Genomic DNA, 23,938 nt, shown 5'->3' on the forward strand with positions numbered 1-23,938 from the left:
AACAGAAATAGATACTGAACTTGTCTAAAGGCCAGTTTTATTGCTTCTTTAATCAGCACAACATTTTTCAGCTGTGTTAACTTAATTGCCATAGGGTTTTGTAATGATCAGTAAGCCCTTAAAGATTATTAACATGGATTAGCAAACAACATGCCACTGGAACCCAGGAGTGATGGTTGCTGATAATGGACCTCTGTACATCAACGTAGATATTCCATTAAAAAAATCAGCTGTTTCCAGCTACAATACTCATTCACAACATTAACAACGTCTACACTGTAGTTCTGATAAATTTCATCATTTTATTTAAAAAACAAAGACATGCCTAAGGGGCCGCAAACTTTTGAACAGGAGAAAAAAAGTGTGTACACACACAATTTCCTAAGGTCACAGTTCACCACAGTGTAAAGATACTTTCCTTCTCACTCACAAATATGCTCTCTGCAGGAATCTGCACGCAGCTGTAACCTAGAAAACAATCTCTAACAAGTTAAACATGCTAATATTTTTACTCATAGGTGTAAACTTGCATGAAGTACACTACTTTGCTGATATTGACTTTGGTATTATGGTGACGACATTTGAATTCGCTACAGAGGTGCAAACAAACCTAGCCACCAAGACTGTCCAGACAGAATTTGGCTTTTGTAGTTGCCCTCAGTTAAATGAACAGATAGCAACATTTCTCATGTTCCTTACCAACAAAATAAAACAATGACAATTACACTTTTTTACAATATAGATCATAGGCTGGATTACCCTTTCAAAAAAATTTATACATACAGATAATATACAAGCCTAGCATCTATTGGGCTACATTTGACAAACGGTACCCTCCAAAACAGAACTCCAACAACATTTTTTTTGTAAATAATTTATTGCATTAGTTAATTGCCTTTTACACATAGTTGTCAGTCAGTGTAATTGCATTGTAGATAAAGTAATTGACATCCTTATTATAACAGTTGTCTAATAATTTAGAATATATACAACGTTGAAGCTCATAAGTTATTACACACATAACACTACCAATATAGACTAAGTTATACCACGCACCAAGATAACAGTATTAGTCAAAGTAACTCATACAATAACCATCATAGGCTATACTTTAAGTATTGGTCTCGTGCTGTATACTGCAGACACCCAATCAGTTCAATTTCATTAAAAAAAAATTTGGCAATCATATATCCCATGAAACAGTGTCATGATCTCAGAGTACAAAACATCAGCATCAGTTTACTCAAATCAGCCTCATCATTTGCATGACAGTCTTGGTTGAAATTACACTGAACCCTTTAGTGCAATTAAATCCACTAGATGGTTTAACTAATTGGGGTATCATCAACAGCGATGGTGAGCGGGAAATCATGGTCATTAATATGTTGTAGTTACCTATCCCTTTAAAATAAAGCAATTTTGAAACTGCAGGCAAATTAAAACCTCTGTCCAACATAAACTCAATCTACATCTATACTGTGTCTGGAACGAGTACTGTAGGCATTTTCTCAATTGATCTAACTTCAGTCTTTTCCATGCCTCTTTTAAACAATGACTGTCAAGGAAAAGGAACAAGGATAGCAATGTGCTTGTTTGAAATGACAGACCAAACCCACTCAATCATTAGGGGAGAAATCCCCCCCAAAATTTATCTAGTTCTGCAATACATTTCATAGATGCATGCAGGATTTTCTCATATTTTAACTGATTCAAAAAGGAGGGGTTAAATATCTAAAAAAGTTCAGTAGAATACATGTCTGTCCCCGAAGAACGATGGCTAGCAAGGAGGGAAGGAAACTTCTAGTCGCCTACTAACGTATTGACTCTTTCCTTGATCAATCAATCACTATCGGTTACCAGGCCACAGAGAGAACGGCCTTTTGGCCAATTGTTAATCTTCCTTTGAATATACACCAACATCTTGCCAACTGTAACATCAGCTACCTTCCCCTAGCTTGTGTTCAGGTGAAAATATGGTTTCCAAGCGTCTCTCAGCTAAGCGCTACATATTGGAAGTAGTCAAGAGTGAGCTACCCCCATAATACAGTAAAGCACTGAGTTTAAGAAAGCTGCTACATAAATGCAAATCAAATAATCAGTGACACTGAGCCAGGTGACCGGAGAGGTGGTGGGTTCGAGCAAAGGTGCGTAGGCAGCGGGGGCAAGAGTATGGTCTCTCCCCAGTGTGTGTCCTTATGTGAGTCTTCAGGTGGCCGGCTAAGCGGAAGCTCTTGTCACACTGCTGGCAGGGAAAAGGCCGGGAGTCATTGTGGATTCTCATGTGTTTGCCTAGATCCCCTGAAGAGGTGTAGCAGCCGTGGCAGACAGAACATTCATATGGCTTCTCCCCAGTGTGGGTGCGTATGTGTTTTGTGAGATCTCCTGACTGTGCAAAGCTTTTGTTACACTCCAAACAGACAAACGGTCTCTCACCTGTGTGAGTGCGTTGGTGGTTCTTCAGGTGTTCAAGTCGAATGAACTTCTTGCTGCACACAGTGCAGTGGTAAGGCCTCTCACCAGTGTGTGAGCGCATGTGTGTCTTCAACGCGCCAATGTCTATCACCTTCAGGCCACACTCCCCACACTGATGGCCTTTCTCATTGTTGTGGATCTTTAGGTGAAGCCTCAGGTTTCTCTTGATAGAGAAGTCCTTACCACACACTGTGCAGTGAAAGGGTTTCTCTCCTGTGTGAGAGCGTAGGTGGATGGTCAGACTAGACTTGTATCCAAACTGTCTGTCACAGTGGGAGCAAGAGTAAGGCTTCTTGCCAGAGTGCGTGGTCATGTGACCCCTAAGAACTTTCATGTGGGCAAAATCCTTCCCACATTCCTGGCACTTGAATGCCCTAACCCCGGAGTGGATCAGCAGGTGTTTGCGTAAACTACCACCCTCAGCAAATCTCTTGCCACACTCTTTGCATACATAAGGCTTCTCTCCAGTGTGGATGCGCATGTGAATGTTCAGGCTCTGAGGACTACAGAGGATCTTGCCACACTCGGAGCAATGGCAGCCGACTTCAAGACAGACCACAGGCTTAGTGTCCTCCGTCGTAGAACCTTCTGGTTCATGACAACGATGAGGTCCCAGTCCCCAGCAATTCTTAAAGCTTTTCCCACAATCTCCACAACTCAGGTGTCCATTAGTGCGAACAACAGACATTTTGTGTGAAAGCTCACAATGGTTTTGCAGACTACCGAGGTACCCAAATCTTCGAGCACATTGTGGGCAGGTGAAAACTTTCCCAGAAACCCTGCGGAGACGGGCAGGTTTTCGTGGAGGGGCAGGTTTCCGGGGAGGGGCTGAAGGGTGGATCTGGCGGGTGTGGATGCTCAACAGCCGTGGTGTCTGGAACTTGAGGCTACAGTGGACGCAGCTGTGTTTTGGGACACCCTCTGTCCCACTGCTTTTTGAAAAACTGTTTCTTAACATTGCCAGGTACTCTTTTTGGTGGTTCCACTTGATGTGCTTCTCCAGGAAAGAATGGTCAGTGAAGGAGATGGTGCAGTGTGGACAAGGAAAGAACTGAGGAGAGACTGAGGTAGACAGAAAGACTGTGTTTAACAAACAGGAAATAGTTACATGAAAACAACAACAGGAAACATTTCAATAGTAAAACAATAGTAGTCTTAAAGTGGCAGGATAAGTATTTTCCCCAGTCTGCTTTATTGTATTTCTGTTTTTCAGATCTTCAACCAAAACCTAACACTAGAAAAAACAATGAAAAAAACGTTTGACATTTATTAGAGAGTCATGCACTACTCAATGCCGCCATGTGGGAAAATGAATCGACCCCTTAGGTTCAACAACAGGATACACCACCTTTTGCAGCAGTGATTGAAAACAATCCCTTACTGTGGTTAGAGATAGATCTCTCTCAGTGCCATGGAGGAACTTTGGTGCACTCAACACAGAAGTCCTTTAACTCAGTAACATTTGTGGGTTTTAAAGCTTTATCTGCACATCTCAGGTTCTGCCAAAACACCTCAAATGGGGTTTAGCTATTCTAGAACTTCACGTTTCTTGTTCTTTGACAACTCTAAAGTAGACTTGCCTATCCGTTTAAGATGCATCTCTTGCTCCATGAACCAGCTGAGCATTAGCATCAGCTTACCGACAGGTGGACTGTCATTCACCTGTAGAATTCTGACACAAAGAATTCCTGGTTCCTTCAATGATGACCAGTACTCCAGGTCCTGGGGCTAAAGTCATGGTTTAATGATGATATTTTGCAATGCATCTCCAAATAACCACAATGCATGACCGTTGGTATGAGGTTCTCAATGTGGAATGCAGTTTGGTTATCACCAAACACTGTAGCCCATAAATGTCCACTTTTGACTAACATACCCATTAAAAATAGTTCCTGAAGATTATGCAGGTGTTTTTTTGGCAGAATTAAGATCACCGTTTCTGTTATTCTTACTGAACAGTGGTTTATGCCTTGTTACTTTGCCATCATTTAACTTTTGCCTAGTTTATTTCTGATGGTGGGGTCATGAACACTGACCTTATAGGTGAGTGGCATCCCTGGATGTTGTTCTAGAGTTCTTTGTGACCTCATGGATGATTTTACACTTTCTCTTGGAGAGCAGATGGCAGAAATGCCATCCTCAGAATATTCACTACTTTTCCAAGCTTTCCATTCGGACAGCATGGCTCTGACTGTGTTTTGGTGGAGCCAGATAATCTAAGAAATGGCTGTGTCACGCTTTCAAGAGCGACATTCATCCGTTTTATTTAAGTTTTCCAAAATGTATTTTGACTGTGGCATGATGTGGCTTGGGAACCTGTGTGTCAGATTAATATTCAGCAAGGCAGGCACAAACCATTCCAAATTGCTTACCATAATATTGAAATGTGATGCTAATAATCACTTTCATTGCCATGTAAGACTACTTAGCACACCAAACAAACAGTTCTGTCATTTCTCTCCCACACACACCTCACTAAATTCAGTAGGAAAAATGTGCAACACAGAAAATCAGACAGGGGGCAAATACTTATGCACAGCACTGTATACACACAGCTTTTCAACACAGAGTACCCGCAAAAAGCTTAGTCAATCACTATAAAATATTGTGAGAAACTTTAAGATTCTATGATTTTAGGCGGTTGACTATGTATGCATACCTCTGTTGCTTTCTGAATCCCTCCAGCCTTCGATGGCACCATCTGTGTCCTCATCCAGGTTTTCTTCATTCATATTTTCCTCTTTCACTAAACAGACTTGAGTTTCTCTTTTAACCACGACCTCGTGGACCTCTGAATCATTCTCCATTTTTATCTCCGCTGTTCCTTGGCTAACACAAACAGAATCGGTTTCATCCAGGGTATTCATGGTTCCAGAAACCTTGTGGGGTACTTTGGAATCCAAGTGATGAACCTGTACTTCAAAGTCTTTTGGTTCCTCTTTGATTTGAATGGAATCAGAAATGACCCCTTTAGAGTTAGGAGAGCCAGCTTGGCTAATGTCTGGTTCTTCCCTTTTGCAGTCAACATCATAGCAGTGTGCTTCACACTCTGTTTTAATGGAATCCTGGTGTTTAGTCCTCTTGATTTTGTTGAGTTGCTTTTTCACAGGTTTGTTCTTCATCTTGTAGACCAGACTGTCTCAATAAGACAACACCTTTTCATAAAAAAGAAAAATAAGACCGGATTACCAATCTAACATAGGTAAAACACAATTCTGTATTATCTGACAAAAGTCAGGGCTCTATTCTGTTAATTAACACACCCAAAAGAACACTCACATACCTTCCTTTCAAAGCCTTATCCTTACGAACAACATTACATGGATGTTCTGCCATCTCAAAACAGAGGGTGAGCATACAGAGGAAAGCCTTTTAGTGGCAACCAGAGATGGGCAATATTTTTGTAAACACATATTGCAAATGCATTCATCTATATTTGTAAATTCTAGTACACTAACACAAAATCCGACATATACTCAGTATTAGATACAAAACCAGTTTCATTAAGTGATCTTTAAGATTCATTAGAAAAAGTTATATTCATCTCATTTAACAAAATGCATATGATCCTGTATACCTTTTTCTGTCCCCATTCAATTCCCACAGATGTCTGTAGTGCTTCTGCATTCTGACAAGGCAATGAGCAAGATATACCATTCTACTTAAATTGAGGGTACGTGTAAATATACTATATTTTGACAGATTCGTTAAAAGTCTCAAAGAATTCTGTTTTTGATAAGACTGATTATGACCAAAACAATTCTATTCAAACAAAGATTTTAATAGTAGTCTTTCGGCAGATGCTCAGATTCAGAGTGACTTACAGTTAGTGCACACATTTTAAGATATCCAAGTGGGACAAACGCAAGTCAGTGGTAATAAACACACTTTACTGAATGAAGTTACAAACAGCAGTCATTACTAGAAGGGAGAGAAAGAAATAATACAAATGTTTTTGTTATAATATAGCCTACTGAGCATCTTGACTCATATCTACGCTGAATAGGTTGTTCTTTTAAAAGTTTATCAATAGTAACCCTTCAAAATTTCAATGGGGCCTGTGAATACAATGGGGCCAATCTGGAGTACTTGATGATAGGATGCAGGCCTTTTTACTTGCCTCAGGAGTTAACATTTATTGTCGTTATGGCAGTCTATATACTAATCCTAAAACTAGCAATGAAGAACTGCAGGCTGCTATTAGCAAACAGCAGACTGAACACACGGGTGGTGTTTTTGTGATTACAGGGGATTTCAAAAATGTCTCCTGCCCCACCAGAGGAGACAATACACAGGACCATGGGCACAAACATTCCAAAAGCTTACAAAGCCATTCCCCTCCCCCACCTGGGACAGTTTGACCATCTTTCGCTGTTCCTACCTCAGAAGTATTTACCCCTCGTTAAACGTGTGAAGCCATCAGCGAGGACAGTCAAACTGTGACCAGAAGGGTCAGACTCACTACTACAGCACCAGTATCTACATACAGACTGGAGTTTGTTCGCCACTCAAACCACACTTGACCCCCATACGGACATTGAAACATACGCTTCCTCCGTTCTGGATTACGTCAACATCTGCACCAACGACGTCACCACCCATAAACTTATAAAGACCTTCCGCAACCAGAAGCCGTGGATGAACAGAGAGGCCCGACAACTGCAGAAGGCACGCAAAGGGGCTTTCAGATCCGGCGAGGTGGAGGCCCGCAGCTCATCCAGGGCCAACGTGAAAAGGGGCATCAAGATGGCTAAAAACGACCACAAACTGCAGATTGAGGATCACTTAAACAACAACTCCGAAACCCAACCCATGTGGCAGGTTCTATGCCCACTTCAACAGGGACAACAAAGAGCCAGCCAATAAAGCTGAACTCCCCCCAGACAAGACTATCCACGGCAGCACCCTCTGCACTGAGCAGGGTGAATGCACACAAGGCGGCTGGTCCTGAAGGCATCCCCAGGCGTGTGCTCAGACCATGTGCTGGCCGAGGTCTTTACAGACATTTTCAACTTCTCTCTGGCCCAGGCGGTTGCCCAAACGTGCTTCAAAACCACAACCACAGTGCCGAAGCAGTCGACTGCGACTAGCCTGAATTACTTTCAACCAGTCGCACTCACCCTCACGATCATGCTTCAAAAGACTAGATCTGGCCGACCTAAAGTCCTGCCTCCTCCCAACACTTGATCCCTAGCAGTTTGCCTACCGTTCGAGCAGTTCTACGGAGGATGCCAACCCCACAGCTTTACACTCTGCCCTGACCCACCTGGACAAAACCAACACCTATGTGAGAATGCTATTCATAGACTTTAGCACAGCATTCAATAGTCATCCCCTCTAGGCTGGTCAACAAACTCCATTAACTGGGGATCAGCACCTCTCTCTGCAACTGGACTCTGGACTTCCTAACCAACAGACCCTAGTCTGCCAGGTTAGACAACTTCCCCTCCTCCACCCTGATCCGGGACACTGGTGTTTCACAAGGCTGTGTGCTGAGCCCTCTCCTGTACTCCCTCTTCACCCACGACTGCGTTCCTGTACACAGTTCCAGCACCATTGTCAAGTTCGCAGAAGACACCAGGCCAAATCAGTGACAATGATGAGTCAGCCTATAGGGAGGAGGTCAAGCGCCTGGCGTGCTGACAACAACCTGGCCTTCAACGCATGATAAAAACAATCAGGACTACCTTATGATAGGATGCAGGATCACACAAAAAAAACATGAACAATCAGAAAACGGTCACAGGATCTTCAATGCAAAGAAAACCAAGGAGCTCATTGTGGATTACAGGAAGTCTAAAGGCTGCAGTCACGCCCTAGTTCTCGTCATTGAAGTGGAGCGGGTGTCCAGCTTCAAAGTCCTGGGTGTCCGCATCTCCGAGGACCTCTACTGGACCCTCAACACCTCAGTCTTGGTCAAAAAGGCACAGCAGCGCTTGTACTTTTTTAGAAGGCTGAAGAATGCCCGGATGTCCTCCAAGATCCTTGTGAACTTTCACTGCGGCACAATCGAGAGCGTTCTGACTAACTGTGCCACAGTGTGGTTTAGCGGTCGCGCCCTAGCCGATCGGAAGGCCTGCAAGCGCACAGCACATCACTGGTGCCCAGCATCCTGGCATCGTAGACCTCCAGCACCAGAGGTGTTTGCGCAGTGCCCGCGGGATCATCAGGGTCCCTTCACATCCATGCCACACACTGTTTGCCCTCCTACTGGTACAGGTCTTCCCACACCAGCATTCTCAGGAGGTTTCTTTCAATCTACTATAACCCTGCTTAACTCTGTTACCCATCACTAAACATACCCCGCCTCTCAGGGACCTTGTTGCACTACTCCCTTTGTACTACTCTAACACTGCTATGCAAAATCTGATAATGGATGTTTTCAGTTGCACATGCACCTCGCAAATTCTATTTGCAATATACTTAATACTTTTTCTGCCCTCTTCTATTTGTACAACTGGTAAGATGCTAACAGAAATTCGTTGTACTGTACTTGTTCAATGACAAAGTTGAATCTAATCCATAAACTACAGACCTTTGCACTAGCCCATGTTGAAACATGCATGCCTTTGCACCTAACAAAAGGTGTATACATGCGAAATTTGACATTATTCTAGTATTATACAAGTAGTAAATAAAATTCGCATTTAAACACAACAATACAAAATATTTGTTAGCCAATTAAACTCCACGAATTATGATGTATGATTGATAAGGAGTTTCATTAGCATGATTAATTACAATTATCCTAAAGCATTTTGTTGCTGTACTTTGACATTGTTGTTGCGCATCCCGGTTTACAGCATAACATACCTGGTGTAGTAGCTAAATTGTTCGTTGTCTTTGGGAGCTAGCTAGCTAGCGAGCTAAACTAGCAAATCTGCCGAAAGACTAGCTAGCTAGCGAAGTTCTCTGATAACTGTAAGCAAGACACGCTAACGTTTCCAAGCTAAACGTGTCTTTGCATCTATTGACGAAAGTTACCTACCAAACGTAGTTAAAACTTGATTATGAAGACATCAACCATGATAGTAAAACGTTTTTGTTTAAACTTCCAAGTATAGCTCAACGATAGCAAAACAAGCTAGCATAGTTTTCGAGATTCCATCGCATAACTCATCTCTAATTGTTGACACCGGAAAAGAAGCGGCGTTTCCTGGATTGTTTATACGTGATAAAACATGACCAATCAGAAAACGGTCACAGGATCATGTGTAAGCATTTCGAGGCTGTTGATTGGTTTGGATTCTTAAAGAAATATGTGAATTCTCGCTGAATATCTTCCCAGATCAGAAGGTTAAGTATTCCTTTTCTAGCAGCAACGTTCGAAGTTATACATCCAGTTGATTGTAATTTTTGTATGAATTAAGAACAAAAAAAATGCCCAAAATGCAGTTGTGACGAGCATAGAGAGCCTTCCTTTTATTGTTCGCTAGGCATGGGACCTAATTCCTAGTCCACTCTTAGCTAGTAGTACAATTTAGTTGACCAGCTACGGGTTTTTGCCGACCTTTGGCCAGAAAGGGATCAAATCTCACTATCAACACGTTGGGATGATAATGTATCGTACATGCTTGACTTAATCCTCTCCAATAAGATTTTCTCACTGCATATACTATCTACAATATCCAAACCAGATGAGGAGGTCCATACATGCTTAGTTGAATACTGGGCAACTAAAATGTAGTATTATTCCAGTAAAAACAGTTTAGAAAACACCAGAACAACTCAACAAGCTTTCAGAGACTTATTTTTATTGTAATTAGGACAGAGTTGGGCATACCATTAATTCACTGTTAATTTCCTTGTTCAATACCAACTACACAAATAGAGTAAGAGTTTATATATAAGATTTATACAGTATCTCACAAAAGTGAGTACACCCCTAACATTTCTGTTTGATTATTTCATGTGACAACACTGAAGAAATGACACTTTGCTACAATGTAGTGAGTGTACAGCTTGTATAACAGTGTAAATTTGCTGTCCCCTCAAAATAACACAACACACAGCCATTAATGTATAAACCGCTGGCAACAAAAGTGAGTACACCCATAAGTAAAAATGTCCAAATTGGGCCCAAAGTGTCAATATTTTGTGTGGCCAGCATTATTTTCCAGCACTGCCTTAACCCTCTTGGGCATGGAGTTCACCAGAGCTTCACAGGTTGCCACTGGAGTCCTCTTTGACAACATCACAGAGCTGGTGGATGTTAGAGAACTTGTGTTCCTCTACCTTCCATTTGAGGATGCCCCACAGATGCTCAATAGGGTTTAGGTCTGGAGACATGCTTGGCCAGTCCATCACCTTTACCCTCAGCTTCTTTAGCAAGGCAGTGGTCATCTTGGAGGTGTGTTTGGGGTCGTTATCATGTTGGAATACAGCCCTGCGGCCCAGTCTCCGAAGGGAGGGGATCATGCTCTGCTTCAGTATGTCACAGTACATGTTGGCATTCATGGTTCCCCAGTGCCGGCAGCACTCATGCAGCCCCAGACCATGACACTCCCACCACCATGCTTGACTGTAGGCAAGACACACTTGTCTTTGTGCTGCTCACCTGGTTGCCGCCACACACGCTTGACACCATCTAAAGTTTATCTTGGTCTCATCAGACCACAGGACATGGTTCCAGTAATCCATGTCCTTAGTCTGCTTGTTTTCAGCAAACTGTTTGCGGGCTTTCTTATGCATTATCTTCAGAAGAGGCTTCCTTCTGGGACGACAGACATGCAGACCAATTTGATGCAGTGTGCGGCATATGGTCGGAGCACTGACAGGCTGACCCCCCCACCCCTTCAACCTCTGCAGCAATGCAGGCAGCACTCATACGTCTATTTCCCAAAGACAACCTCTGGATATGATGCTGAGCACGTGCACTCAGCTTCTTTGGTTGACCATGGCGAGGCCTGTTCTGAGTGGAATCTGTCCTGTTAAACCGCTATATGGTCTTGGCCACCTTGCTGCAGCTCAGTTTCAGGGTCTTGGCAATCTTCTTATAGCCTAGGCCATCTTTATGTAGAGCAACAATTATTTTTTTCACATCCTCAGAGAGCTCTTTGCCATGAGGTGCCATGTTGAACTTCCAGTGACCAGTATGAGGGAGTGTGAGAGCTATAACAACAAATTTAAGACACCTGCTCCCCATTCACACCAGAGACCTTGTAACACTAACGAGTCACATGACACCGGGAAGGGAAAATGGCTAATTGGGCCCAATTTGGACATTTTTACTTAGGAGTGTACTCACTTTTGTTGCCACCGGTTTAGACCTTAATGAGTTATTTTGAGGGTACAGCAAATTTACACTGTTATAAGAGCTGTACACTCACTACTTTACATTGTAGCAAAGAGTCATTTCTTCAGTGTTGTCACATGAAAACATATAATCAAATATTTGCACAAATGTGAGGGGTGTACTCACTTTTGTGAGATACTGTAAATCATTATCATCATTCAGTGACATCTAGCTAGGTGACCGGAGAGGTGGTGGTGGCGAGCAAAGGTGCGTAGGCAGCGGGGGCAAGAGTATGGTCTCTCCCCCGTGTGGGTCCTCATGTGACTTTTAAGGTGGCCGGCCAAGCGGAAGGTCTTATCACACTCCTGGCAGGCATATGGGCGTGAGTCATTGTGGATTCTCATGTGTTTGCCTAGATCCCCTGAAGAGGTGTAGCAGCCGTGGCAGACAGAACATTCATATGGCTTCTCCCCAGTGTGGGTGCGTGTGTGTTTTGTGAGATCTCCTGACTGAGTGAAGCTCTTACCACACTCAGCACAGATGTACGGTTTCTCACCTGTATGAGTGCGCTGGTGGTTCTTCAGGTGTTCGTGTCTGAAAAATGTCTTGTCACACACCGTGCAGTGGAAAGGCCTCTCACCGGTGTGAGTGCGCTGATGGGTTTTCAGTGCTACACTGTTTATGAACTTCTGCCCACAAACCCCACAGTGGTAGTTCCTTTCATTGTTGTGTATCTTCAGATGCAACTTCAGATAATTCCTGTAAGCAAAGTTTTTACCACACACAGTGCAGTGGAAAGGTCTCAACCCTGAGTGTGTGCTCAGGTGAAGCTTCAGACAATCCTTGTATGCAAACCTCTTGTCACATTTGGAGCAGGAGAACTGTTTCTCACCAGAGTGAATGATCATGTGAACTCTAAGGTGCCCCATTCGGGCAAAATCCTTTCCGCAGTCTTGGCATTTGAATGGCTTGACCCCAGAGTGTATCATCATGTGTTTGCGGTAACTGCTAGGTTCTGAGAAGCTCTTGCCACACTCCTTGCAGACATAAGGTTTCTCGCCAGTGTGTGTGCGCATGTGAATGCGCAGATTACGAGGACTAGAGCAGCTCTTGCCACACTCTGAACATGGCATGCCGATGTTCAGACACACAGGGCCCTCCTCAGGCTTAGTGTCTTCAGGAATGTGACATCGGTGAGGCCCTAGTCCCCAGGAATCCTTGAAGCTCTTTCCACAGTCAGCACAACTGAGGTATCCATCAGTAAAAGCAACAGCCATTTTGTGCCAAACCTTGCAGTGTGTATGCAGTCTGGCTATATACTGGAAGCTGCGGGCACAATATGGGCAGGGGTGTAGTTTCCGTAGAGGGGCTGATGGGTGGGCCTGGCGGGTGTGGACGTGTAGCTGTCGGGGGGTGTGGAACATGCAGCTACAGTGGGAACAGCTGTGTGTGGGCCCGTACACTGTTTGACTTTTTGAGACGTGGCTTTTCAGCATGGCCAGGTACTGCTTCTGGTGTTTGGCCTTGATGTGTGTCTCCAGGAAGTAACAGTCAGTGAAGGAGATGGTGCAGTGTGGACAAGGGAAGAACTGAGGGGAAGAACCTAAGGAAGAAGAATAGGGCGGTGGGAGAGTGGTTGAAAGAGCAAGGAAGAAGAGATATTAACAATGTTTTGCTTTACTCCACATTCATTTCTAAAATAAATATTCAACTGACATTTAAGTAAACCCACCATTAAACGTCTGTGTTGAGGATGGACTGAATGCATGAAGTATGCCCTACCTCCATCTATATCATCTGGATTTTCCTCCTTTACCAAGCACACTTTAGTTTCTCTAAGAAGAGTCTTAACCACCACCTTATTAGAAAGATGAAGAAACCACAGAATACATTAGCCAACTGTCAACATTCTATTCAGAAAATGTCATATTTTGGAAAAGGCAACTAACTTATCCTACATTAGACAACCGTGTTAGCATCACCACAGCACTCTTTGGTGTGTTACACTGGGCCATAGAGTTGGATGGATTTGGGGGTTTGATCTGCTTCTTCTGGAATGAAGGATGAGAACAGTTATGTTCCTCACCCGTTCCCTTCTCAAAGTCTTTTGGTTCCACTTTGATTTGGATGGAGCTGATAGAACCCTGTTGAGTAAAGTCAGGGGTTTGGCAAATGTCTGGTTTTTCTCTACTGCATTCAACATTATCTGATTGTGTTTTACATTCTGTAAATATGTGCTCCTGTTGGAGTTTAGTTGGGTTGATTTTGTTTTGTTGCTTTTTCACAGTTTTGATCTTCATGCTGAATCATTTGTCCTCTTCATTCGCATTCTGTGGAGAGAATAACAGGTTTTATTGAACATTACTTTTAGATCGTTGCAGCCCAAGTGTCCACCAGATGGTGATATTCTTTCTTAGATGTTTGCTCATCTGAAGCGTTGAGCTATAAAAAAGGTAGCCAAACAATGTTTCGTTGCTTACTAACTATTCCTTCTCCTTTTTCACCCTTCCACAAGTTCACCATTTTCCAATTTTTAGTTTCATTCAAATTTCAAAGTTTCATTTTTAATAGCTCTCAAAGTATTTGAGAGAATTGAAGTATACTGCAAGCCTTCCTCCTAAGCAACACAACATGAAGTCATGCAGACACTCAATCAACTGATGACCTCCTGTGGCATTTCTGCCAGTGCCCAATATTGCCAGATCACCATGAAATCCCAGCTGACAAAGCCTTCCAACACCCCAACAATGCTGGCCAACTGCTTTCAGTCATGAGGATTTCCAGCCTCTCGTCAACTAGCAGCAAATTCAAGGTCAAACACAGTGGTCTATCAGGTGCTACAAAAGAGCACCTGATAGACCACTAAGCCACCAGCCCCTGCTGTGAAAAGTAATTTGGGGACCATATACAGTATAACTATGTTTTGTGCATATAGGTAATCTATTTCTTATTCTCACTTCTACAGGGCTTTCTACTGGAGGAAAAAGTCACCATTGGTGAATTGCTTGAAAATGTAAATTCTGAAAACGCTTACATTTACCTTTGTGGTCCTGTACAACTGACAACTGTGCTGTTTTAGATGGGGTTTTAAGTGCCGTCAAGTACAATTTCTACTTAGTTACTGTTTCTCAAATCAACGAGGCAACATGTGATAACGCGTGCGATTAGATTGCTTGATATGACGTCGTGAAATTGTATCGATTGATGGCGACACTATTGTAGCTAACAAATCAGGCTGATATTGATAAAAACTCGGTATCGTAATTTTATTTTAATGACCCGGTTGAGATGCTTAGATATTCAAATCTAAGTGTACACCCTGCAATTTATTCGCTTATGTCCAGGTGAATAACTCTTAAAACAAATGATGCGGTAATAATTTATATGTAAAACATTGTTGAATCAGTAAAAACTCTTATACAGAGTAAAATACCTATCCTGGCGAAGTAATATGTCAAGAAACAGTAACGAAGGGAGACAAACGCAGCTACGGAAAGTCTGCTCAGGTACTGATTTATGATTTGTTTTGCATTTATTAATAATCCATTAAACCCCAAGTAAAACCAATTACCACAAAGATAAAAATGTTGATTAACTATCAGCTGTTAACGTTTTCAACAATCCTGTTGCAAACCGTACCGGTAATAGGCCCATTATTAGCGTTCATTATTAGCGAACTATCAATCCTTGTATCGCTATCATAGACATAAACGGAGCCTCGTTGTAGGATTACAATACAAACAGTAAACTCAATGTACTGTTGCAGTAGCTAATTTTTGGATTAAACCTGCCGTGAGTCTAGTTGTTGATTAGACCAACACAGCAAAGAGCACACATTTTTCTTTTGACAGAGCTTCGCCTACCTTTGTTATACATTTTGTTGACACTGCTTTGAAACAGGCAAGGATAATAAATTCATCCGGGTCACAGATATTTTTTGCAATCCTTCAGAATAAGAGTGCCTATCTTTTATAATTGTGGCGAAAATTATGTGCAGAGTTGATAGATTTTGTACTAGTTATCCAACAAAAGAAAATGTGTGTGGCTGTAGTCCAACTATCATTTATTTAAGCATACATTATTCATTCACCCAATGCATAGGCTACAGTGTTGCCAATTTAGTGAACTTATCGTTACATTTAACACGTTCTCAAATCCTAAGCTTGTTTCACTTTAACAAGCCTAAAACATATGGTTTCTTGGAAACCACTGGAGGCCACTATTAATATTTGCATCCAAGAAAATAAAAAACACAATGTATCATGGATAAATTGTGACTGACAGATCATAAATAATGAGTTGTTATTTATGATGGAATGTAATTTGGAGATCAGTCAGTTGGTTTGATTTTCTCAAAAACAGACATTCTCTATAGGTTGATGCCATAAAAGGGCTTCACTTCCCAGTGCTAGATCAGAGACTGAAGATCTAGACTGAAGGTGCTAGATCGCCATTCTAATTAATCCCAAAGGTTTTCAGTCGGGTTGAGGTCAGGGCTCTGTGCAGGCCACTTGAGTTCCTCCACACCAACCTTGTAAAACCATGTCTTTATTGCACAGGGGTACAGTCATGCTGGAACAGGAAAGGGGCCTTCCCCAAACTGTTGCCACAAAGTTGGAATCACCCAACTGTCTAAAATGTCTTTATATGCTGTAGCATTATGACCCGTCACTGGAACTAAGGGGCCTAGCCCAAACCCTGAAACACAGCACCAGACCATTATCACTCCTCCACAAAACTTTATAGTAGGCACAATGCATTCGTGTAGGTAGCATTCTCCTGGCATCTGCCACACCCAGATTCGTCCATCAGACTGCCAGATAGTAAAGTGTGATTCATCACTCAAGAGAACACGTTTCCACTGCTCCAGAGTCCAGTGGCGGCGTGCTTTACACCACTCCAGCCAACGCTTGGCATTGCGCATGTTGTGATCCTTGCATACAGCTGTTCGGCCACGGAAACCCATTTTGTGAAGCTCCAGACACAAAGTTCTGATGTTGCTTCCAGAGGTAGTTCAAAACTCTGTGGTGTGATGCAACAGATGATAGGTGATTTCTACCTGCTTCAGCACGCTTCAGAGTTTCCTTGGACTACCATTTCATGTTGAGGGGTTATTAATTGAATTGCAGAGCCATAATCACAGATGGAAAATTCTGAAATTGATGAGGAAAATGTGGTCGCAATATAAAATAAAAAAACATATGTTCACATTTGGTGGCACCGGCAAGATTTAGGCACAGAAGCATTTACAAAGATGTATATAGTTTTTTTTTCTTTATTTACCAAACAATTCAAATACATCCAGAAGTTAAAGGAACAAACTAATGAAACCAAACTGGGGAAGTAAAAGACCCATTGAAGACCCCAAAAGTTGCCTGCATCTGTTGAACAACTAAAGGTCACTTAATGGAGAGAAGCAAATCAAGTGCTGGCTCAGCATGTGCCAGAGTCATCTATCGTACAAGAAAAGCCGATCTGAGGCTGATTGGCCAAAACTATTTTCATTATTATAATGACCCAAAACCCTCTTCAGACCTAATTGTGGAGGTTTGCAGACAGAACACACAATATTAGATTAGCAAATTAAGAACTCAACATAACTGTAGCAGTGTGGGATCATTTGGACTGAGAAAATAAAGAGTTATTACAAATCCTTTAAGAAGTTTGGAAGAATTTACCAAAGAACTACCACAACAAATTAATTACACAACAGTCTACGAAAGCGAATTGCTTAAGTTCTGAATTCTAAAGGAGGGCATTTAAAAGACTGATATTAAACCCAATATGTTTTTGTTACTTTTCATTGTATTAATGTTTGTTAACTTGAATGTTAGTGTTTTTTTAAACAAACACGTACTGGTCTGATAAATTAGATTAAAGACTTCTGCAAAGTACTGTAAGGCCAAAAATTTTACATTATTTACATGATTACAATATTACAATTTCTGAGGTGCGGCACATCTGCGTTTATGATTATAATTTTGTAATTTCACTGTGGCTGATTTTGTTTTACAAGTTATTTGTATGAAAACAACAAATTTCAAAAAGGCTAATCATAATTTACAACATCTAAGCAGGTGTTTGGAGAGGTGTGCTTTCCGAGTGAAGCTAGAAAAGCAATGGGTACAGGGGTAAGGTCTCTCCCCTTTGTGTGTCTTCATATGGCGGGTAAGGTGACTTTGTTCATAAAAACACTTCCCACATTCTTGGCAGGAGTATGCCTTTACATCACGGTGAGTGTGGGTTCTCATGTGAATGGTCAGAGAACCTGAGCAGTTAAACCGGCTGGGGCATTCAGGGCATTTAAATGGCTTCTCCCCAGTGTGGAGACGCTTATGTTTTGCCAGATCCCCAGTCTGTGTAAAGCTTTTACCACACTCGGAACAGGTGTATGGTTTCTCACCTGTGTGAGTAAGATGATGGTTTTTCAAGTGTGAGAGTCGAAAAAACTTCTTGTTACAAACTGTGCAGTGGTAGGGCCTCTCCCCAGTATGAGAGCGCATGTGTAATTTTAACAATCCAAGCCTAATAAAATTCCTCCCACAAACCCCACAGTGGTAGTTTTTCTCATTGCTATGGATCTTCAGGTGTGTTTTCAGATAATCCTTGTCAGCAAAGTCTTTATCACACACACTGCATTTAAAAGGTCTCTCCCCTGTGTGTATTCTCAGGTGAAGCTTCAGACTTGCCCTGTTTGCATACTGCTTGTCACATTGGGGGCAGGAGAACTTCCTCTCACCTGTGTGAACAATCATGTGAGTCCACAGGAGGGATTTCTGTTTGAAAGCCTTCCCACAGTCTTGACACTTGAATGGTTTAAGCCCAGAGTGTATTAACATGTGATAACGGTAACCACTTTTTTCTGAGAAGCGCTTGCCACACTCGTTGCATTCATAGGGTTTCTCTCCAGTGTGGATGCGCATGTGAGTGTTAAGGCTTGTAGGAGTACTGAGGATCTTCCCACACTCTGAGCAGTGGTAGCCCACTTCCAGACAGACCACAGGCTTAGTGACCTCAGGTGTGGAAACGTCTGGTTCGTGACATTGGTGAGGTCCCAGTCCCCAGCAATTCTCAAAGCTCTTCCCACAGTCTGCACAACTGATGTGTGCATCGGTTCGAACAACAGCCATTTTGTGCAAATTCTTGCAGTGTTTAAGCAAGGTGCCCAGGTACTTGAATCTGCGAGCACACTGTGGGCAGGTGTGGAAATTCTCCTGAACTCTACGTTGATACTTTATTTTCTTGGATGTGTCTGGCTTCTGGGGAGGTGCCGAAGGGTGGGCCTGGCGGGTGTGGATGTCTAGCTGTCGTGGGCCATGGAACATAGAGCTACAGTGGAGACAATTGTGTGTGGGTCTGTACACTGTTTTACTTTTTGAGACGTGGTTTTTCAACATGGCAAGGTACTGCTTCTGGTGTTTGGCCTTGATGTGGTTCTCCAGAAAGTAACAGTTGGTGAAGGAGATGGTGCAGTGTGGACAAGGAAAGAACTGCGGAGAAGAGACTGCAGAATAAGGACAGGGTGATAGAAGGTAGAGAAATAAAATGTTAGAATGTAGAGAAATAAAATAAATAGTCTGCAGACCTAGACAACATAGATCCTTATCTGTTAAATATAGCAGCTAATGTTATTACTGAAACTGTGGCTCACATTTTCAACTTGAGTCTCTTGAGCAATTCCATAGCCAGCATTTGAAATTCAGCTTATGCCCTCCGAATAACTATTGGCCTATCTCCAAACTCCTTATCCAGACTAAAGTCTAAGAATCCCTAGTGAATTCACAGTTAACTGCAGTTTTAGATGTGGAAAATTACAGCATAAAGCCACTTGATAAGGAACAACATTGTGCTGCTCTCTGTTGATTTATCTTTTGATTCAGTTGTCCATGAATTACTGCTAGCTAGACTCAACAATAGTGGTCTCAGTGAAGAGGCAGTACATTGGATTAGGAACTATCTTTCTGACAGAACAGTGTGTATATCCTGACAATCAAGTCTAGCTTCCTACAGACTACTATAGGTGTGACCTGGGATTCTGTTTTAGCTCCAGTGTTGTTCACAATTTTTATAAAGAACAATGGAATGCAACCAGAAAAGTTTAATCTATATGCAGATGATTGTCATAAATGATTGTGCTCCTTTAATTGTTCAGGCAGTTGAAGAGCTCAAGACTGCTTTCAGTCACTGCAGGCCTCCCTTGGTTTCATGTCTTGAATACACAAAAATACAAATTCATGACCTTTACCAGAGCTTGTACTCAACCAAAGTAAGTTAACATCACATATATTGGCTTATCCACGAAAAATATTTTCATTGTAAAAATCTTGTAAGGAAGATTAAGTTTAAATTGGGTTTTCATTTTCATTAGCTTTTTGCTTATGGCTAGAAAGAAGCTTGATCATGCCACTTTTCTTTCTGTAACTGATTATGGTGACTTATTGCATATGCATTCAGCCTCCTTCATCTTACTGATACTGATGATTCATTCTTGCATCTTCCAACTGCTTCATTACAAAAGTTTCTCACCCACCACTTGCACCTTCTACCAAATTTTGGGCTGGACATCACTTTAAATGTGCAGATAGGTACTATTGTATGTATTCATCTACAAAGCCCTTTTGGGTAAACTCTGTTGTCGGCTCTGTAGTCTGGTCTCCTTCACCAATAACAGTTACCATACCCTGTCTGCTAGATAGTTGCTACTAAGTTTCTAGGACATTTACAATTAGGCAAGACTGCCTTCTGGTACTCTGCACCAGGGGAATAGTCTACAATCCATGCCTCATCTAGATGTTAATTCCAATACATTAATTTAAAACTTTGATTAAAGACTGTTGTAGACTAGTCTATATCCTTTTTTTTTAGACTGGATCACGTTGCTGAATTGCACTGTATTTGTTGTGTTTTCATTTTGTAATGTATGAATTGCTGCTGCCTTCTTGACCAGGTCTTCCTTGTAAGGGACTTTTTGGTCTCAATGTTTTTACTGGTTAAATAAAGTTTTAAAAAAAGACAAAGTGTTAAAGTTGTTTTTCTACACGAAGAACAAGGAATTAGATAATGCAACAATAATCATGTCTGATAATTAACATTTTCAGCAATTAATCATCACCCATTTAAACTGCAGTGCTGGGAGTAGCTAGTTTGTTTGAACGATATTTCATACCACCAATGTCTTCATCCCTCCTGGCATCTGTCTCCTCCTTCACCAAAAACACTTCACTTTCTCTCAGAAGAGTCTTAACCACCACCTTGCGTTACAAAGAATAAGAAAACAAACTGTATCCATTAGCCAAAAGCCAACCGTATAGGTCATAACTCTCAAATGTTTGTGAAAAACAAATCATCTTACATTAGATAATCTTGTTAGCATAACAACAGGAATCAACATCTTACAACACCGGCTCATAGACGAGGATGTCGTTCTATGTTGCTTGGCGAGTTTATCCAACGAGGAACGTTTGGAACTATTTTGTTCCTCCCCAATTTCATTCCATTCAAAGCATCTTGGTTCCGTTTTTATTTGGATGGAGTTCAAAGTAGCCCCGTTAGAGTTGGAGTTTAGTTCTCTTGAATGTGTTTCGTTTTCTGCTGGTTTGTTCTTCATGTTGACTAGTCAGATCAGGTTAATCGACATCGTCCTCTTCCTTTGAATTTTTGGGGAAAGAGTCATCAGAATAGAGTGTACTGTCTACAGTACGCACCGAGCTAGATACACATGCTTTTCATTATAGCTAGCATTCAGTTGGCTTCACAATTCAGCCCTGACCTCAACCATACAGTGGGCAAATACGATTTTATGAAGATAGGTAGAAAGTGGTTCTACAACAGAAATCCCCGATCACACTAGGTAATATCATGGCTATTAGCTATCTTTGCGCACGCGCAAAAACTGAGTTACCGTGAGGATATGCGCATGTCCTTAAGATGCGTTTGTCGTTTTCAGGTGGTTGCAGAAACTTAAGACAATTTGGAATTTAGATTTTGATAAAGTATAATTAAATAATGTTATAATGAAAATAATGTAATAATTTCTTGAATATTTATTATTCTTTTAACAATTGTTCTAACAAATTTTAAGGCTAGATTTATATGCCATTTTGAGTACAAGATCACGCTGATAAACAACAATATTTAGTTTTTTACTTTTCCCTAGGGTGCCAATTATTCTAGACAGAGGGCACTGTATGTCCTTATTTTTGTATATTTTTGGCAAATGTTTGGAATCCTGGTTACCAGCAGGGTGCCGTATGCAAATTACACACGTTTTCGGTCTGAAATCTAACAGTAGGCTGTCGGTTTTTTGGTAATAAACGGTAGTAATCAGAGACATGTTTGTCATGTTTTCACATACTGTACACTTGTTGTCTCAGTAAAAACGGAGAACGTGGAAACTCAGAACTTTGCCTTTCCAAATTCAATACGTATTGTGTTCAATCACTTACAGTTTTTTTGGATTGCTTACACACTAAAATTAAAAGTACTATTAGCAAAACCTTACACTCAAGAAGCCAAACATCAGCCCATATTTGCACAACTATAAGCACATTGTCAACTTCACACTTGTTGCAAAACTCTACACACAGTGATTTGCAAAACACTAAACACACTTAACATACATTACACACAAACATCTATCATGAAGTCACTTCCTTGCAATACCAAAGCACTGACTGTCAAATTACCACACCGTCCAACCAATTGGTTCAACACAGTCATCAGGTGTGCAAACACGTGTTTGCTTAATTGTAAACACACCAATCAGGTGTATAAGCACTATAAAAAGCAGCAGGTGAGTTCATCGGTCTTCAAGCACAATGGAAAGAGTCAGAGAAAGACGAGGAGGAGAACGAGGAGAACGAGGAGGAGGAAGGGGAGGAAGAGGAATCAACAGAGGAATCAACAGAGGAAGAGGCCATGCTGGAGGTAGAGGAAGACAAGAAGGTGCTCAAAGAGGACCGAATCTGACAAATGAGATCCGTGCAACACTGGTTGACCACGTTGTCCACCACGGCCCGACGCTGTGGGAGGCTGGACTGCGAGTACAGCCAAATCTAAGCCCATACAGAGTGGCAAGTGTGATAAGAACATTTCGACTGGAAAATAGGTATTGTAAAAATATCATAATATCAAAAACATCTGCACGGTTTCAGTAACTGCTTACAGTACTGTATTCTATGCACTATCAGCACTTCTGTTACCTTTTCCTGTGAAATTACTGTACTATTGTATACTGGAACGACAAGGGGGAAGGCCTCCTATGTTCACAGAACAGCAAGAGAGGGAGATAGTAAACATGGTTTTGGCCAACAATGCTATAACACTCAATCAGCTCCGAACTAACAATGTCAATAACCACGCCAGTTTCAACAATATCCATCAGGTCTCAACATCAACACTGGCACGCATCCTAAATAAAAACCATATTCAAATGAAGCAAATTTATCGAGTGCCTTTCGAGCGCAATTCCGAAAGGGTGAAACGACTGCGGCATGATTATGCAGAGGTATGTATTCACTTTAGCAGTGTGATCTTGCATACTGTCTCATAATCTTTTACTGTAATATGTATACTACATCTACACTGAACTACACAATTTTGCCTGACACTGTTCTTCAGAGAGTTTTACGAATGAATGGAGAGGAGATCCAGCATGAGTTCATTTACATAGATGAGCCTGGGTTCAACCTGACGAGCACACGAAGGAGGGGAAGAACCATCATTGTCCACAGGGCTATAGTCAATGTCCCAGGGCAACGTGGGGGTAATATAACACTCTGTGCAGCCATTACACAGAATGGGTTCCTCCACCGCCATGCCCATATGGGCCCTTACAACACAGCACTCATACTTACATTCTTGGACCAATTGCACAACATAACAGCAGCAAATCAAATCAATCATATGCAATACATTGTTGTCTGGGACAATGTGTCTTTCCACCGCTCTGCTCTGGTTCAGAACTGGTTTCAACAACATCCACATTTCACAGTCCTATATCTTCCACCATACTCTCCATTCCTCAACCCTATAGAAGAGTTTTTCTCGGCATGGCGGTGGAAGGTATATGATCTCCGTCTCCAGGCTGAGGTACCCCTCATCCAAGCCATGGACGAGGCCTGTGACCAGATGGAGGTAGCAGCAATGCAAGGATGGATTCGTCATTCAAGACGTTTCTTTCCAAGGTGTCTTGCTAATGACAACATTGCCTGCGATGTTGATGAAATTCTC

At 41.8% G+C, this 23,938-nt stretch overlaps 3 protein-coding genes across 11 annotated transcripts; all 3 read right to left on the minus strand.

Annotated features, from left to right (window-relative positions):
• Positions 1 to 335: 335 nt before the first annotated feature.
• LOC106024827 (gastrula zinc finger protein XlCGF57.1-like) lies at positions 336 to 9,629 on the minus strand. Of its 3 annotated transcripts, none has more exons than XM_013139429.4 (3): positions 9,461 to 9,629; positions 5,132 to 5,627; positions 336 to 3,534 (listed from the first exon to the last, which is right to left on the minus strand). In XM_013139429.4, exons 2-3 carry the CDS (start codon positions 5,592 to 5,594, stop codon positions 2,096 to 2,098), a joined length of 1,902 nt encoding a protein of 633 aa, XP_012994883.2. In that variant the 5' UTR covers positions 5,595 to 5,627; positions 9,461 to 9,629; the 3' UTR covers positions 336 to 2,095. The 3 variants fall into 3 exon arrangements, with proteins under 3 accessions (XP_012994883.2, XP_012994882.2, XP_019896857.2); XM_013139428.4 differs by having other exon boundaries at positions 9,286 to 9,629; XM_020041298.3 differs by lacking the exon at positions 9,461 to 9,629 and adding an exon at positions 5,756 to 5,980.
• Positions 9,630 to 11,844: 2,215 nt separating this feature from the next.
• LOC106023681 (zinc finger protein 501) lies at positions 11,845 to 15,624 on the minus strand. Of its 6 annotated transcripts, none has more exons than XM_013139430.3 (4): positions 15,571 to 15,624; positions 13,666 to 14,037; positions 13,490 to 13,565; positions 11,845 to 13,310 (listed from the first exon to the last, which is right to left on the minus strand). In XM_013139430.3, exons 2-4 carry the CDS (start codon positions 14,005 to 14,007, stop codon positions 11,926 to 11,928), a joined length of 1,803 nt encoding a protein of 600 aa, XP_012994884.2. In that variant the 5' UTR covers positions 14,008 to 14,037; positions 15,571 to 15,624; the 3' UTR covers positions 11,845 to 11,925. The 6 variants fall into 6 exon arrangements, with proteins under 6 accessions (XP_012994884.2, XP_019896860.2, XP_019896861.2 ...); XM_020041301.2 differs by lacking the exon at positions 15,571 to 15,624 and adding an exon at positions 15,347 to 15,559; XM_020041302.3 differs by lacking the exon at positions 15,571 to 15,624 and adding an exon at positions 14,748 to 15,308.
• Positions 15,625 to 16,286: 662 nt separating this feature from the next.
• On the minus strand, positions 16,287 to 21,570 carry LOC117592727 (zinc finger protein 501-like). 2 transcript variants are annotated; one of them, XM_013139432.4, is made up of 3 exons: positions 21,060 to 21,570; positions 20,874 to 20,958; positions 16,287 to 19,197 (listed from the first exon to the last, which is right to left on the minus strand). In XM_013139432.4, exons 2-3 carry the CDS (start codon positions 20,898 to 20,900, stop codon positions 17,761 to 17,763), a joined length of 1,464 nt encoding a protein of 487 aa, XP_012994886.1. In that variant the 5' UTR covers positions 20,901 to 20,958; positions 21,060 to 21,570; the 3' UTR covers positions 16,287 to 17,760. The 2 variants fall into 2 exon arrangements, with proteins under 2 accessions (XP_012994886.1, XP_012994885.1); XM_013139431.3 differs by having other exon boundaries at positions 16,288 to 19,211.
• Positions 21,571 to 23,938: the final 2,368 nt, after the last annotated feature.

Source organism: Esox lucius, chromosome 20 (genome assembly GCF_011004845.1).
Source record: "Esox lucius isolate fEsoLuc1 chromosome 20, fEsoLuc1.pri, whole genome shotgun sequence".
In the NCBI taxonomy this organism is placed as follows: Eukaryota; Metazoa; Chordata; class Actinopteri; order Esociformes; family Esocidae; genus Esox; species Esox lucius.

Bases quoted from the DNA above. Each gene is read 5' to 3' on its own strand.
- LOC106024827 (XM_013139429.4), bottom strand. From the start codon at position 5,594: ATGAAGAACAAACCTGTGAAAAAGCAACTCAACAAAATCAAGAGGACT. The intron at 3,535-5,131 runs GTATGCATACAT...TGTCTACCTCAG, and splicing joins GGATTCAGAAAGCAACAGAG to TCTCTCCTCAGTTCTTTCCT.
- LOC106023681 (XM_013139430.3), bottom strand. From the start codon at position 14,007: ATGAAGATCAAAACTGTGAAAAAGCAACAAAACAAAATCAACCCAACT. The intron at 13,566-13,665 runs GTAGGATAAGTT...CTTTCTAATAAG, and splicing joins TGCTAACACGGTTGTCTAAT to GTGGTGGTTAAGACTCTTCT. The intron at 13,311-13,489 runs GTAGGGCATACT...CTTCTTCCTTAG, and splicing joins TCCAGATGATATAGATGGAG to GTTCTTCCCCTCAGTTCTTC.
- LOC117592727 (XM_013139431.3), bottom strand. From the start codon at position 21,314: ATGAAGAACAAACCAGCAGAAAACGAAACACATTCAAGAGAACTAAAC. The intron at 20,959-21,059 runs GTAAGATGATTT...TTGTAACGCAAG, and splicing joins TGCTAACAAGATTATCTAAT to GTGGTGGTTAAGACTCTTCT. The intron at 19,212-20,873 runs GTATGAAATATC...CTTATTCTGCAG, and splicing joins GAGGGATGAAGACATTGGTG to TCTCTTCTCCGCAGTTCTTT.